Source organism: Xenopus laevis, chromosome 3S, assembly GCF_017654675.1.
Source record: "Xenopus laevis strain J_2021 chromosome 3S, Xenopus_laevis_v10.1, whole genome shotgun sequence".
Classification (NCBI taxonomy): domain Eukaryota; kingdom Metazoa; phylum Chordata; class Amphibia; order Anura; family Pipidae; genus Xenopus; species Xenopus laevis.
The window spans coordinates 94,828,648-94,846,544 of record NC_054376.1 but is presented as its reverse complement, the minus strand read 5'-3'; the positions used below and the strand labels follow the sequence as shown (position 1 = coordinate 94,846,544).

Genomic DNA, 17,897 nt, shown 5'->3' with positions numbered 1-17,897 from the left:
GCTAATGGCTTCATTACCACTTTAATTACCCTTAACAGTTTCAGTGTTGTGCTGATGATTTGGGAAGAACATGTCACCGAGCTGTGTGAACTGGCTAATACACAGAGGGGAAGATTTCTTCACTTCTACCAGAGACCCCAGGAGCAGCTGGGACCCATCTGGGACGGTTCCTAAGAGAGGCATCACGGCATGATGATATTATGTCTTTAAACTTTCATTATTGTGAATCATACCATAACGAATCACACCCCCCTTGTTATTTGACCATACTAATGCTAATAAAATTACAAACATCATTAGTATCGGATATACAATTTGTTTTATATATAAATTTGTAACCTGTATATATATATGAATATATTTATGTGCTTATAAATTAAAATATGCACACACATTTATATTCACAATATATACACATTAGAATAAATAAAGTAATATGTTATCTGTCATCTAACTTATCTATCTTCTTTATTTATATATATATATATATATATATATATATATATATATATATATATATATATATATATATATATATATATATATATATTTAATCGCTCAATCTTATCAGTCTGCCAATGAACCTAATATTTCTGGAACAGAAAGAAATCCTTAAATGTCTTATTGAATCCCCCAGACTGTCCTAGGTGCAATGAAACATTTCCCTAAACAACAGTTGGTATTGTAATTACAATGACTTTGCCCTTGAAACTGGTCTTGATTACACACCACTACTGTGTTAGTTTTACAGGGAAAAACAATGCAAACATCTAATTTTTTTTTTTAGAAAAAAGTTAAATAAATTTTCTATTCCAGGTGCAATTATAAAATAATATCGGTCTGCAAATTTGCTTCTGAGTTGTGCCTTACACAACAATCATTTAAAAATCTTTTTTTTTTAGTGAGTGTAAAACCATACTATGCTTGGGGTGGCCTTGTGATGTGTTCTTAGGTACATATACAAGAGTCTAATGCAAACAAAAAAGTGTCAAAAGGCCATTAACCTGAAACCATGCACTGGGGAAAGGAGGGGCTTTCTTGTCTAACCCCGTTGAGACTGTGTTGGGATAAAGTATGCTAATTTTATTAGCCTCTGTGGACCAGCCTCCTTTGGTTGAAATATATATAAGGCTGGTGCATCAGTGCAAAAGCAGTTAGCCTTGGGCTTTATACTTTACTATTGAGAAAGCGAACCAAAGGAGCTAAATTTCCTAAGACCTGATTGCTTGAACTCCACTGAGCATCTTTCTAAACAGCACTAGTCAGAATGGAGATGGTAGATAGCTGCCATTTTTCCCCCTCTGAATTCTTCTATGACAGCTCTTGCATTCCTTCTCCTGAGGAGGGATATACAGAAGACTATGAGCATGGCATGTCTCTCTATGGACAGCACAAAAAGGACCTTCAAGAATCAGATGAAGATGAGCATGTCAGAGCACCTATTGGTCACCACCAGGCAGGTAACTGTTTGATGTGGGCTTGTAAAGCCTGCAAAAGAAAATCCTCCACCATGGACAGAAGGAAGGCTGCCACCATGAGAGAAAGGAGAAGGCTTAAGAAAGTAAACCATGCTTTTGAAACTCTCAAAAGATGCACCTCTACAAACCCCAATCAGAGACTGCCAAAGGTAGACATCCTGAGAAACGCAATTAAATATATTGAGAGTCTCCAAGACCTACTGAGAGAACAGGTAGAAAACTACTACAGTCTCCCAGGACAGAGCTGCACTGTACCAGGGAGCCCGACATCCAGCTGCTCTGATGGCATGGTAAGAACCAACTGATTTCTAATTATATAGTCATGTCCTTTTTTATTAATACAAAAGTTTGGACTATTCACCAGAGTCTCTAAATATTGTTTCTGGGCTATTACGTGATTTTACGCACTGATTGTTCTTAACTGAAGTGTGTGTAATACACTATATACATAAATGTTTCGTCCTGCATGAAGCTGCGTATGTATTACATACAGCTAAACTTCAGCCAGGTTTCCATTTAAAAAAACCCTGAGAAAGTGTTCTCTGTCCGTCTCTCTATATTAGTGTGGCCTCCCCCAGCCACAACCAATTCTCCATGCTTAATGTGTTACACATTTTTGCTGAATTTTGTTCTGCTGATCATTTTTCAAAAAGCCCCCTGAATTAACACCAGTTTTTGAGAGCCTGTAAGATTCCCCCGTCCAGCACGTTGAATAAATCTGTTGATAGGACAACCAGACAAATACATAATACAATAAGCACTTATGGCACCATAATGAATGACACAGCTTAATTATGAACTTTTTATTGTTCTTTTAGACTGACTGCAGCAGCCCTCAATGGTCTGGAAGAAACAGCAGCTTTGATAATGTTTATTGCTCCGATTTACAGACAAGTAAGTTTTTCCTACATACTATATTTGGAAAACATGTGTTTAAATGTATAACTTACACCTCAAAGGGACAAGCTTAATGTTTATATAGAAACCTCAAAAACTGGCAATTTTCGATGTACTTTGGGTGTAAATATATGTTCACGCAGGCTTACTTTTAATGAATAATGTGTAATAAGGGTACCAGTAAGACAATTACATGTTGTTTCATATAGAACTATACAATAAAACCCTACAGTAAATTTTTCGATCCATGGAAATGTAATATATGGGTTCCATGAATCTATACCGCATTGCATTGTTGTTAGATTTTAATTGTCTTACACAAAACAAAAATGCTGTTAGTGATACTTAAGTAATTATACTTTCCACCACAGCATTTTTTAGTCAATAGTCTTAAATATTAAAAAGATCATCAAATGTAGAAACTAGATACTTGGAGAGAGTACTTATATACTAAATGCAATATTTGCTGCACACAGAGGAGCATAAATTGCCCTATTTAGAATCTTTGGTCCAAATTTACTGACCAAATCATTTTCTAGCTGAATACTAGTCCTGGCACTGCCGGGAATTCCACATTCAAATCAATGATAAATTGCAGTGGTAATCCCCCATATGCCATACAGACCAGAAATTTAATTTTTTTGTATTTTATTGCAGTTCTGCCTTTTTTTAACATGTAACTAAAGACAATGCAAAAAATACACAAATAATTAATAACTGTAGATTTTGGGGTACCATATAGATAGATAGATAGATAGATAGATAGATAGATAGATAGATAGATTTTGTGCAGTTTTTCAGATTAGAGAAATAATGTACGGTGGTTATATAGATTCAACATACAGTAATATAGATGACAAATTCTGATGCCCAATATTTCTCCATATGTTGCACATGTTAAGCCCCCCGACAACTTAGCTAGATGGATGGGAGATGCAGTTTGCTACACATGGAGCGATACAGATTGTCGAAACCTCCTCTAAACAATGGGCCAGTACCTTAATAATGCCCATTATATCATCAAATTGAAAACAAGTTACCACAATGAACAAACGCAAATCCATCAGTAGATCTTTTACCATCAATCCCGAAGCAGGACATAATGTCATTTAGTCTTAATTCCCTACAATGTCATTTCTCAATATTGCTCTTTGCACCCTCTTTGTAAAATAATTACCCAGACTGTTGTTGCTGAGGTCTAAGTGCAATGCCAATGTACCCCTCTGATCATTACTGTACTAGCAGGTATAAGTTTGGCAGCAACTGAGCACAATGGTTTTTAGGCCTTGTCTGTCAAGTTTCCATTTAAGCCAGTGTGCAAGGTAGTTCCTTAGTGATTTCTTTTGTGCTAAGAAATACTTGAATTACTAAAAAGAGAATACAAATAATGGCAGTTATATGAAAAAATAGAACAAGTATGCTTATACAACTGAATATGCTAAGTGCGTCTTTCTTTTTCTGTTTTAGGTTTCTCTTCAACCAAACTGACATTGTCCAGCCTTGACTGCTTATCTAGTATTGTGGATCGGATCTCCTCTCCTGAGCAATGCTCCCTCCCTATTCCAGACTCTATCACCCTGTCTCCTACCAGTAGCACTGACTCCCTTTCGAGGTCACCTGACACTCCTGACTGCCGACCGATCTACCATGTGCTATAAACCTCTCTTAATTCCATTAACATTTACTTACTAGGTATTATGACTTAATCCAAGACATTTCCTTACACCCAGCATGGACTGGGTGGATAAGGACTGATTTTATTATTTGTAAATATATGTATATAAAGAAATTGTTTTGTTATTTTTTAAACGCCTAAATTATATTTCTACTTGGCTGCATTTTGTATTTAACGTAAATAACCGAACCCACAGTAAGAAATATCAGTTGTGCTATTGTGTTAATAAACATGCTGTTTTTCTTTCTACGGTACAACTCCCTTTATTGTGATAAACCTCGGAGACAGGAACATCACTTTCTCCATTGTTTTATGCTTTCAGACAGTTTTTTAAAATTCGAATTCTAAACAATCGTATAACATTCAGGTAGCGTAATATCAGTTGCATCTTTAGAAAGCAATGAGCACATAAAGTAAATGGATGGATGAAACTGAAATAGGCTAATTAGTTTGAGACTTCACTTTTAATTACAGAATGCTGAATGTGAAATGTGGCGGTTTATAAGATATTCATTTTTATTCTCTGAAAACAGATTATTCTGTCATTCAACAAAACTGCATCTACTAACAGTCAATTTAAATTCTTACAGTTTAACACACTCAGTTGTCCTTAAATGATGACCTTGAGGCCTACTCATGGTACAGTCACATGCAGTAATGTATACTTGACTTTAGCAGCCAATTCATTCTCCCGTCCATTCCCTAAGCTTTGGCAATTGGAATTTGCATTTTCACTCTTGCATCATTTTTCTATTTTGATACAGTGCTAATGCAGCTGCTCTGTTAAACTCAGCGTGTGCATCGCTTGTCACATTACTGACCTTTACAAAGAGTTGAACTTAAACTTTTCTATTGTAAACATGTTACAGTTACATGAACCCCCCATGAACATAGACCAATCACAGACAATGGAATATTCAATTGCATCAAGAGGTGCAGCACATGCACAGGATGCTGGGGGTTTGGAACTGACTCTTTGACAAAAGCAGAATTTAACAAACCCCCTTTCTGTATATTTGTTGAGAAATGTTATGCTTTATCTGATGGAGCTGAGATTTCTCCCCAACACAAATCACTGCCATTTGAATCACCCCAATGATCCAAGTACCTAAAATTGCTGGCAGTGGCATCAAAAGGGTGGTTCATCTTTAACTTTTAGGGGCCCATTTACTTAGCTACTTCGACCATCTAATTGGCTACTTCGACCTTCGACTTCGAATCGAACTATTCGAACTAAAATCATTCGAATATTCGACCATTCGATAATCAAAGTACTGTCTCTTTAAAAAAAACTTCGACCCCCTACTTCGCCACCTAAAACCTACCGAGGTGCCATGTTAGCCTATGGGGAAGGTCCCCATAGGCTTTCTATCAATTTTTAGGTCGAAGAAAAATCGTTCGATCGATGGATTAAAATCCTTCGAATCAAACGATTCGAAGGATCTAATCGTTCGATCGAACTATTTGCGGTAAATCCTTCGACTTCGATATTCGAAGTCAAAGGATTTACACTCGCCAGTCGAATATCGAGGGTTAATTAACCCTCGATATTCGACCCTATGTAAATCTTCCCCTTAGTATGTTATAGAATGGATAATTCTAAGATACTTTACAACTGGCCTTCATTTTTTCTTTTTAATAGTTTTTGAATGATTTGCCTTCTTCTCTTTCCCTGTCACTAAGTCACTGACCCCATCTGAAAACAAATGCTCTGTAAGGTAACAAATGGATTGTTATTCCTACTTTTTATTGCTCATCTCTCTATTCAGGCCCTCTCCTATTCATAGTCCAGTCTCTTATTCAAATCAATGCATGGTTGCTAGGGCAATTTAGACCCTAGCAACCAGATTGCTGAAATTTCAAACCGACGAGCTGCTGAATAAAAAGCTAAATAACAAAAACCACAAATAATAAGCCAATTTCATATAAGATATATGCAAAGGCAGCAGCTTGACCAAAAGGGCACCCATGTTTGGGTGGCAGTGGCTCCTGGGTATCTATAGTTACTCCCCTGAGCACAGACATCTGTTTTTGTTCTTGGCAATAAAATTGCGTTAATGAAACCATTTAGGCAGTTAAATAGGAATATGTGCATGATGGCTCAGCTTTTGCATGACTGCTCGTATGATGCAAAGCCTATCACTATTTATTTTCCAGGAAATGCTATATGCAGTGGGCAAATAGGTATTTATTCATTCATAAAATCAATTTAATTTAGGTTTTATTCATTCTATGTCAGTGCCTGTTATTTGAACCTATTTCATCTTTACTCCTTTCTTTATTCCTTTGTGGGTTAGTTTAGAACATCAGTTTAGAAGTGTCAGTACCTGGCTAGCCCTTTCTGTAGGATCTGGGCAGTACAGAGGGTGGTCATGTTGGGTGAAATTCCTTAAATCTGTAGATCAGGCCCCTGCACTATGCTGACCTGTCTTGCAGGAGTTGCATATTTTTGCACTTGCACTTTTTGTCTGTTGTACATCTATGTTGTGTGTAGCACCATGGTCCTAGAGGAACGTTGTTTAGTTTCACTGTGTACTGTAGGAACGTATAAGGATGAAATGACAATAAACTCATGACCCTTGACAGGCCTGTCCAACTAGAAGATCATGGGTCATATGTGGCCGAATAAAGGGTATATTTAGCCCCAAATCTGTTCAAGGTCTCCATAGGCTCCTGTGTATGAAATCATTATTTTAGTATAATGCAGCCATTGAACACATGGAATTACAAATATTCAGCTCACTACATGTAAAAAGGTAAATAGTAATGCTGTACTCCATACGTCTCTCAATAATAAACAATGGGACAATTCTAAACTTCTCTTGTTGTAGGGGATTATTATGCTATCCAAGCTTATCTCTGCCTTCTTGTGCCTCTAGCTTTCAACCAGAGATACACCCTGTGACTGTATATTTTAAAATACAACATGAGAACATTTCAAAGCTGCTACTATTTTAGGGCCGTTGCAGCATTGTGCAATTGATCCAAACAAAGGTGCGTTATTTAGCTATTCATAGAGTCCCTTTACAGAACATACATGATTATTATTGCCCAAGTGCCCTATTAATGCATCGCTGAATATTTTGGAAAGAGGAGTCTTTCAGGCTCTCATGACATAAACTACAGTTAATTCAGCGGCTTCTTGAAAAATGATCAGCAGAACAAAATGCAAATCTTGAAAAAATGTGCAACATATTAAGCATGAAGAATGGGTTGTGGTTGGAGGAGGCTACACTAAGATACAGAGAAAAACCTTTCCCACAAGTTTTTCACATGGAAATCTGGCTGTAATGTACCCACATGTAATAAAGACACAGCTTCACTGCAGGGAGCCCTACTTCATCTAAACTGCAGCATAGAAAATACTATATATATATAGAATGCTCGATACCTCAGATCTTCATACCTTAAGTCTACTAGAAAATCATGTAAACATTAAATAAACCCAAGAGGCTGGTTTGGCTTCCAATAAGGATTAATTATATCCTTATTTTAAATATTTTATATCGTTTGGATCAGGTACAAACTACTGTTTTATTATTACAGAGAAAAAGAAAATCAGATTTAAAAATTTGGATTATTTGTATAAAATGGAGGCGATGGCTTTTCTGTAATTCGGAGCTTTCTGGAAAAAAAGCTGTATATATCTGTATATTTAAAAAAAAAAAAAAATTTATATATAAATGAGAAAGGTCCCAGTGTGGACCGAAACGTTGGATATGCATGTGTGAATAAAATTCAGCACTTTTTTCACATTAAAACTTGGAGTGCGGGTCCTTTTACTACTGTGTACAAGAATACTTTGACCAACGCACCCACTTCGTTTGAAATCCGGTAAGAGTGCGCTCACTCAACAGACTGTATATGTATATATATATATATATATATATATATATATATATATAATATATATATATATATATACACACATTCTATGTAACAATATAAGCTTTTTCACTATAAGACCCTTGGTACTGTTTTTTTTTATCATTTTGTCCTACGCTTAATTTTCATCTGATTCATTAAGAATTCAATTGCTTAATTATACATTTTACAAAGGGACTAAGTTTTACCTGCAACTTACTAGCTGCTTTCAAAGTAAAACTCCCAAACTTGGCTGCCCTTTTATTAGACACCAGTGGGATCACCTGACTATAGCTGGCATTTTTCAGTAGCAGTATGCACAAAATGTCGCTGTCTTAAATATATTGATAATGGGTTGAGTGCAGAGGAATCTTGTATTTGTCTATATGTATTTTGTGGTCACACCCTCATTGCACCCCCGCCTAATGGTTTTAAAAAATAGTGGTGAGCACAACTTTCCCTTGTTTGTTATAGTTATACAGGAGCAGTGACCAGCTCCATGTTGTAGCTCCCACCCTCTCCAACTATAGTCAGGTGATCCCACTGGTGTCTAATAAAAGGGCAGCCAAGTTTGGGAGTTTTACTTTGAAAGCAGCTAGTAAGTTGCAGGTAAAACGTATTCGTCCCTTTTATAAAATGTATAATTAAACCATAGAATTCTTAATGAATCAGATGAAAATTGAGCATAGGACTGGCCAGATATGGGATGACTTTGACGTAGTTGGCCATCTTAAATATATTGCAATATATGGACAAACAATGCCTGTTTTGTTTAAAGGGTAAGGCATTTTTCAGTAGCAGTATGCACAAAATGTCTTAAATATATTGATAATGGGTTGAGTGCAGAGGAATCTTGTATTTGTCTATATATATATATATATATATATATATATATATATATATATATATATATATATATATATATATATATATATATATGTATGCATAGACTTGGGCACACACTATAGTGCCAATTACCTGGGTGCTGAACAGGATAGTTGTATATTCATTCGAAAATGCTGACGCACACCAGGATTTTTCTTCAACAATACTTATTTTATTGATCGACGTTTCGATCCCCAGAGGGATCTTTATCAATATATATATATTCTGTAATGCCAAAAGGCGCACCTATTAAACAGTCAAAACACATGCCCGTGCAACACTGATCATTATAATATTGTTATAATTAGTATAATGGACGAAACAGACTGTGCTGAAATTCAATTGGTCTGATTACTTGTTCTTACTTTACAGTCTGAGCAGCTGTAAAAAGGGGCTCCCTTTCCATTGCAGCTGTATCCCCAGAGACTGTAATGTAGATGGAGAAAGTGGCAACATTTTACACTCTCCATTGTTTGTGCTTTTTAGATAAGGAAAATACTTGAGATTTGTTTGGGAATTTCCTTCAATAGTTAGTAAAACCAAAAAATGGATATTTGCACTGAAACGTCACCTCTTTATCATGCTGCGTCACAGAGGCTACAAACAATGCCTCTTCTTTCCCTAGAGTGACCATTGTTTCGGAATAATGGCCTTGGACACTTTGCACTTCTTAAAAGTTGTATTTTTTAATAATGATATCAAAAATGCTAGAACCTGTATCTTTGCCAAAGTATGCTGGATATTTGGATTGTCTATAATTATATTCACGAAGCCTAAGTGTTTTTTTGTATCAATAAATTGGTGTCCTGAAGGGAAATGATTGTTTCTTTCAGTTGGCTGTGTGTTTGCAGTGATTTTTCTCTCCCATCATCGCCAGTAGTTTAGAGAGCAGCTCAGGAGCGGTTGTTTTGTTAGAACATCCAAGCCAGGCAGCAAATTCCCCCTTACTCTCTAGTTACTGTCACTGGTTTATGTGCGGTGATGATCCCCGAGGGATTGCCCTTTTCTTTTGTAAATTGATCTCCAAACAAATTAAGCAAAACTAAAGCAAGAGGCAAGTGGAACGAAATTGGGCAAAAAGAAAACACCAACTACAAGGTCAGTTAATGGGGTTGTAAGGAATCTGCGCCTGTGGGACCTGGGGATTGAAGTGCTGAAAATGAGATGCCAGTGCACCCAAACATGCCCTGCCCTGTACCCATACACTGAGCTTGGGAAGGAAGCAGCAGGGTCAGTGTAACCATTTCAGATTGTTCTTATAGAATTCTGTCAGACTTTCTTGTTTTTATCCCAACGCATATTTTAATAAGCTAGTAATGTCCTAAAATGGGCACTACATAGAGGTAATTATGATCTATTCTATTTGAATTGTTGCAATTCAATCTATGCTTTGGCTGTGGATTGGATGAGTATTACATTTTTTCACTTGGTTTTATAATGATTATGAGAAGCACAGAGACCTGCGTCCACCCCCATAAATACAGGGCTGCCTGCATTTGGCAGTGCTGTATTCAAGAGCATCAGGAAGGAGAGGCACATAGGTGTCCCTCTCTTGCTCACACATAGGTGTCCCCTAATTTGCAGACATGTGAGTTCAGATGTACAAGTTAGTGAGCCACGCTGGCCTGCCCCCATTGACCCTACACTCTTTACCTCGGCCCCAATTTATTTTTCTAGCACCAGGTGCAGAAGGCAGACAGATCCTGAGCAGACGCTCTTTGAGCTTAGCACTCTTGCTTTTCTACCCATAGCCATAGTAAATGGATTAAGTATAGTACTTTTCTCATTATTTTCTACTCATAATGATCTCGGGCAATATGAGCTGATATATCAGGGGAAGAGGTGCATGAACAGGGTTTAAAAAATAAAGAAGTACAACATAGACATTTCATATAACAAATATATCTTATCTGTATAAGGAAAGTCCTGCTTCATAGCAATTCGAGAGAAGAGCCTGCAAAAGTCCATTACCTGCAAAAATTCAACAAGTAAAATCATTTAAACTTTAAATAATCCCAATAAGATTGTTTTGCCGCCAAAATGAATTCATGCGGCTTAGTTACCATTGAGAACAAGGCACTATTTTATTGTTACAGATAGAAATTATATATAATTATATATAATTACTGTTCATTGTATCCTTTATCTCCCCCCCCTCACCCAGGCTCACCTTTTTGGTGCCGGAGGGGGTCCAGGGGGCCAGTCACTAGAGCAGTTGTGCTTCCTGAGCTAGAAGAGATGATTTTTTTATTTTGAAAACTGGAAATTCGTCTCTTAAGGGTCAGGCCACACGAGCAGATTCGGGGAGACTAGTCACCCGAGCGACAAATCTCCTCTTCTTCGGGGCGACGATCCCCCCAAACTGCCTTCCCCCTGCCCTCCGCTGGCTAAAATGAAAATCGCCTGGGGGAAGGCACACGCGGCGCTTCATTTTCTGAAGTCGAATGGTCGAAATGGTCAAATGGTCGAACAGTCGAACGATTTTTACTTCGTATTGATGGTTGAAGTCGTAGTATCCTATTCGATGGTCGAAGTATCCAAAAATTACTTCAAATTTCTAATTTTTTTACTTCAAAAATTCCCTCGAATTCACTTCGACCCTTGATAAATCTGCCCCCCAATGTAGTAATTTAGCTCATAAGTCAAGAAATACTAGAGCTTATGCAGTCTGTTCATTAACTTGAACTTAATGCCCAAGTTTGTTCTCCATTTCTGAAGTTAAATAATTGTGCCTGGGAAAAGTGTGGAGAGCACACTCACACAAGTACACCACACACTAATCCACCAGTTTTATATGTGTATATAGTACCAAATTAATGTCAGAAATTGTATTTATATAGCACCAACAGTATTTGCAACTCTGTACAATACAGTGTTTCAATTCTGCAAATATCTTCCTCGACATCCAGACACAGTGCAGATTAACTTCAATAAAAAACTCTGACATGGATGCAGAAAATACAGGTATTGGACCTATTATTCAGAATGCTCAGGACCTGGGGCTTTCCTGGATAATGAATGCAGATGAAACTTTCAGGGGTCATTTGTTGCATCTGTGGTCTTGCTAAGTGTGACACAGTCTCCAGGGAGATAGTGGAGACAGTGCCAGGGTTCCCACTGTGGCCTCAATCAATCAAGAATAGGCGTATGTGTCATTTTCAAGGTGAGCACCAGAAATGATAGAACATATTGCATCAGATTCATGCCAAATATGCACCTACACAATACATATTCACCTATGCAATTTTGAAATACATCTCTACAGTGTGAGAAAATGCATGACAATTGCATCTACTATTGCACTTTGCACAATGTGGATCAATGAGTAAACAACCTCTTTAATGTAATACATATATTGGGACAACACAAGGGTATAATAGATACGAGCTTTATCATTTGGAAACTCCTCATGCAGAATGTTCCAAAATTCAGCAATGTAATTTCCATAGTTTCCTAACAAAAAGTTCATTTTTTAATTATTTCCTTTTTCTCTGTAAAAATCAGACATTGACACAGAGAGGTCCCCATTTTTTTATTGCTTTCACCTCATTTGTTTTATCTGTAAATGATAGGGAAGGAAAAAGTAAGAACCTCAGGCTTCCAAAGGATGGAACAAGGAACCCTGGAACCTCAAGTTGTAGTCTTCCTTCCAGGTCCCAGGCATAATTCTAAGTAAAGCCCCCCTACTTTTGCAGTTCCTACTGAAGCCTAAGAGGTCATTCTAGAGAAATTGTTTACTCAGGTAGTGGTTTACAGCAGCTTCAGCACAGCACAGTAGGAGGCTGGGGGTCAAGTGCCTAATGTCAGGGTGTCATGGCACAGGGGTTTATGTCAGAGCTGCAGCTGAGGTTGTGAGCACTTCTGCAATATTAGAAGCCAACAGCATGCTCAGCAAGCCTATTATCTTTGCACAGCAGCTGGACATAAACTAGTACAAAGAGGTCTCACAATTGGTTTTAACCCTGTGGGACCCCTAGTAGGTTAGTGATATAAAATGTGCCTCCTTCCTATAGGAGCTCATACTGCACTCCCTTATGCTATTCCTGAGAGAAAAAGTCATATAAAAATGAAAGACCATGACAGACACGGGACAAAGTCATAGCTTCTCCTTTACTAGGCAGGTATGTTATTTTGTAAACTCACACTTATTAGAACTTCAGACTTTTATTGAGAGAGCTTGTAGTTCACAGCAGTTGAGCCTCATGGCTGAATATCAGTTCCTGAACAAACAAGATTCTTGACAGTAAGAACCACAGAAACGCTTATTATCAACTGAAGCCCTCTAGTGGCTGGATGTAAACACACCACAGGCAGGTACAGCTTCTAAGTAGGTGAATTCTATTGTAAAGCAAATAGTTAGCCATGGTTTATACTTTAGGGTGTAGGTGGCAGCAACGCCTATGGTTGGGCCTTGGTTAGGTCATTCCTCCAGTTTGTAGAAAACGTTGGTGGGGGGACTAAAGGGGGGACTAAAGGCTTAAAGGAACAGTAACACCAAAAACTGTGTAAGAAAGTAATTAAAATATAATGTACTGTTGCTCAGCATTGTTAAAACTGGCATGTTTGCTTCAGAAAGACTACTATACTTTATAAAAACAAGCTGCTACGTGGCCATGGGGAAAGCCATTCAGGCTGGAAAAAAGGAGAAAATGCACAGGATACCCAGCAGATAACACACCATTGCATTGGAAAGGGTTTATCTGTTATGTGCTATATAACCTGTGCCTTTTTTTTCCTTTTTTCCTTGAATGGCTGCCCCCACAGCTCCACAGTAGCTTATTTATATATATATTTATATAAACTATAGTAGTCTTTCTGAATCAAACACACAGCTTTTACTAGTGCATGAGAATAATATATGGTAATTTCTTTAAAGCACTTAATTTTTTTTGTGTTACTGTTCCTTTAAAGCCTATACAAGGGGAATGGCACAATGTTAGAGGTTTTGAAGTTAGAGGTTTTGAAATGGAAGAGGAAACTGTTTATAGAAGAGCTAGGTGGAACTAGAAATCCAGCTAGATGATTGCACTGATAGCCTTTAATCTAAATAAATCAATTTTCAATCATTGGTGTCCATGTAGTTTGTATGATTTCCTATTGTCTAGATTTGTCCCCACTCTAAAAAACACACAGAAAGTTTTACTGCCTTCTACCAAAATGTACCATAATGTGTATATTCTGGGTAGGGCCTTAGATTGAAAGCTTCACTGGGCAAGGTCAAATATGAATGATGGGTGCAATATTTTGGCACTATGTTATAGTACTCTATGTTATTATACTGTATGGATAGATGGAAGATGGTGAAATGACACTATAGTGTACGACAGGTTCCAGGCTCTCCTGGCAACATAGACAACCACAGAACTGTACCAGAAAGAGTGTTACTAAAAGAAGTGGTGGAAAGAGAGAGGTATAGATATAATGAATGGCATGTTTTCCTCTTTGAAGGATTATTTACACAGTATAATTATGTTTATGCCTGGCATACAGCTACTAAGTGCTCCCAAGTGCTTACAATCCAAATCAGAGAGAGAACAGGGGGACACTGGCTAGACTTGTGTCACAGACTGGGGATTCTGAATTAGGTTCTATTTTGACTATATGCTACTCGCTGTTCATCATCATTAAATACATCTTCATTAAACAAGCATCTTCATTTATCTTCATTAACTTCTTCATTTAACCAGAAACGTAAATGGTACATTTTCACGTCATTTCTTTTAGTAATAATAAACTGGTTTGTAAATAGGTAGAAAGATATCACCAGAAAGATTTCCGTCGAGTTTATAGCTGTTACCATCCTTGCCCTGTCTGAGCTAGTCTGCTGCCACCTTGTGGTAATGAAACAACATTTGCTGGCTTAGTGAAAGGATTGAAATTATATTTTTTTAACTGAAAGTTGAATCCAAATAACCAAGCACTGACATCTTCTTCAGACCAATGTGATTCTCAAAGCACGGAGGCAAAATGAAAGAAATTTTACATGATATTTATTAGCTTCTGCATCTGCAAAGTAGTCAGAGGAATATATTCTACAATATGTAGTCAAAAGGTGTCTTCTCTGCATATATAAAAAGCAAGACAGCTATATGAGATTCCTCTGAGGTGCATAATCCACAGGTAGAAGACTGCAAACAAAAACTGCTTGAGAATGGGGCACCATACTTACCTTCTATACAATACACAAACTGTATGGCGGAGATCTTTTAACTAAGCATTCCGGTCAGCATAAATGACTTGATCCTTAAATAAGAAGTAGGACTTCTGGGGATGTTGCAACACTTCCCACAGTCAGCAGCCTCTTCCCTGTTAACTACAGGCCACCATTCATGAAGAACTTTCCTTGCAAGTTTCATCAGTCTGACCCTCTTGTGTCTTTTTTCTTCTAGGGTGGCACAGGGTAGCAGCGTACAGGTATCCTACACCCAACAGCCTTGCACCCAAATCTTTTAAAAGTAGGGTGCATCCCAAACTTGGAAGGAAAGTTCAGCCTCATGTGAGGCAGTTAAAACCAGGCAATGGGAAATTGTAATGTAGTCGTTGTACCTAATACTTATTCTTTAAAGGGACCTGTCACCCTAAAAAATAATTCCAAATTCTTTTCTATCATGTTAGTTGAGCAAAAAAAAGTTTACTCACACTATATTTATTTAATTTTTGTTTCCTTCAGTCTTGGAATTCGCAATCATAGTTAGCAGGCAGATGATGCCATTTTGTGACAAGGCAAGTTATTGATCACCCCAAAATCTTGTGTACGTACCAGAATTGGGGACCTAATGCCCATGCATGGTACCCTACACAATTATAGAGTGTGAGGAGGAAGGGGAAATGTAAGGAGTGTGGTGACATCTAGGAAGTACTGAATGGAAAGTGAAAGGAAGTGACTGCCCCGCCTCTATGCCTGAGGCATAGAGGAAGGACATTCAATATATGATCAACAGCTGAAACTATTAAATGAGATTATAAAAGGTATGGATGTTTTAAAGAAAAAAAGAATTTCATGTTTAATTTGCAAATTACTTTCATTATCCAGCTTTTTATGTGTGGGTGACAGGTCCACTTTAAATCAAAGCTCTGCTCTGTAATGTGCCCCACTAACACATATAGTGACTGATATGTAGGGTGTATCACAAGTCTCCAAAGTAGCAATAAGGGGAAGCATGGATGGTCCTACTCAGCCCTTTGTTCAGCTATTCTAACTAAAACTATTAGCTGCAAAGGGAACCCAATGCCATTACATAGCCTTACTGCAGTGATGTTATTGTGCTGTGTTGGCTTATTTTAGGAAAAAAGGAATATCAGCAGGTATCTGTAAAAGGGATTCTGTGGAGGTCCCAGGTAAATTTTGCCATTATTGAAATAAACAGTAAAAGAGATATAAGGCACAACACATAAAAGCACAACATGATTCATTTACTAACGCAAGTCCAGTGAGCAAATGCAAAAAGAATGCAAACTGATATGTATTTTACAATACAGCATATTCTCCAAATCCCAGCCCAGTTGAAGATACCGGCTCAGTTGCACAAATGAACCCAACTTCTAATTTCATATAAAAATATGCAAAAGGTAATTTCCAGTATCAAGTTTACCAAAACCAATTAAATGTGCAGATCTTTGGGGGAGGGAGGATCCCTATTGCTGGTAATAATCAATTACACATTGTGCTTATATACCTTGGCTTAAACATTTCTACTAAGTGTTGGGTGTTGCTAAGCCAATTTATTGATGGGGGCACCCATGCAAAAGGTTATTGAAGCAGTTTTGGGGCGAGGCAGGTAAAATGGCATGAAAGTTAATCCAACAATCACTCAAACAGTCTTTCACCCTGACATACGTCCTTGTGACATCAGCTCACTTCAAAGCAATATGTTTACAGAAACACTCGTATTTACTCCGTACTTCTCTTGATTAATGTTTCTCTAGTAATAGTTTTGAAAAGCTTTTTTTTGCTTCTGCTTTTTATTCCATAATCATCTTGAATTTAATTCCAGCCTTGCCTTCTCAGCCTGCCTGGCATTAATGGAGTATTTATACAGCAAACATTGTGACTAATTCTGTGCAGCTGATAATTTATGTTAAGCACTTTGTTATTTCTATGGTAACTTCTCCAGCAGTGTATAAAGGAAAGAAGCAGACCTCATTCCCAGTGAAGTGCACGCTGATGAAAGAAACATTGTGAATGGCCCATCCACTTGTTGCTGAATCTATTGGCAGCTGCCATGCCAGCATTCCTAATAAGCACCTGCAGCAGAGCATGCAAATGGCTGGCACACAGGGACAGCTACAAATCACCATCCAAACATATTTAAATTGCTTTCTTGGATTTATAGAAACTGGCAAATATGCTTATGGGAAAATCAGCAGTTTGACCTCTTAATTTTTATTTTATTGAAAATTATAGATGGAAGATAAACCAAGACCCTTGTTATTCCTAAGATTGTATATAAAAATGCCATGGACTGTGCAGAAACTGTATAACCAAAAACACAAAGCATGTTTAAAGTGGACCTGTCATCCAGACACAAAAATCTGTATAATAAAAGTCATTTTCAAATTAAACATGAAATCCAATTTCTATTTTTCATTAAAGCGTTCATAGCTGTTCTAAGCTCATTTAAAAGTCTCAGCTGTCAATCAAATATTGTCTGCCCCTCCTCTATGCCATGGGCATAGAGGCGGGGCAGACAATTACTTTCACTTTCCATTCAGCACTTCTTAGATGTCACTTCTCTCCCCACATTCCCCCATTCTCTTTACTATTTAATTGTGTAGCCAGGGAATGGGGATGGACATCAGGTCCCACATTCTGATGCACAAACAAGATTCTGAGATGATACAAGGCTTGCTTTAATAACAGTGTCCACAAAATGGCTCCTGCCTGCTTGCTATAATTTTGAAATCCCAGACTGAAGGAAACAAGATTCAAATAATTTAAATACTGTAATTAAAGTTCCCTTTGCTTGACTGATGTGATAAAATAGGATTTTGAATATTTTTTTTGGGTGTCGGGTCCCCTTTAATTTTAGGCGCTGACACACCACTAACACAGTAGTGTTTGAAAAATAAATAGTAATCTAGCAGTAAGTCCTGAACTA

The 17,897-nt window shown here is 37.5% G+C and overlaps 1 protein-coding gene across 1 annotated transcript; it reads left to right on the top strand.

Annotated features, from left to right (window-relative positions):
- The first annotated feature begins 1,138 nt into the window (after positions 1-1,138).
- Positions 1,139-4,299, top strand: myf5.S (myogenic factor 5 S homeolog). The gene is made up of 3 exons (XM_018256033.2): positions 1,139-1,768; positions 2,297-2,372; positions 3,843-4,299. The coding sequence occupies exons 1-3, from the start codon at positions 1,268-1,270 to the stop codon at positions 4,031-4,033; spliced, it is 768 nt and encodes a 255-aa protein (XP_018111522.1). The 5' UTR covers positions 1,139-1,267; the 3' UTR covers positions 4,034-4,299.
- Positions 4,300-17,897: the final 13,598 nt, after the last annotated feature.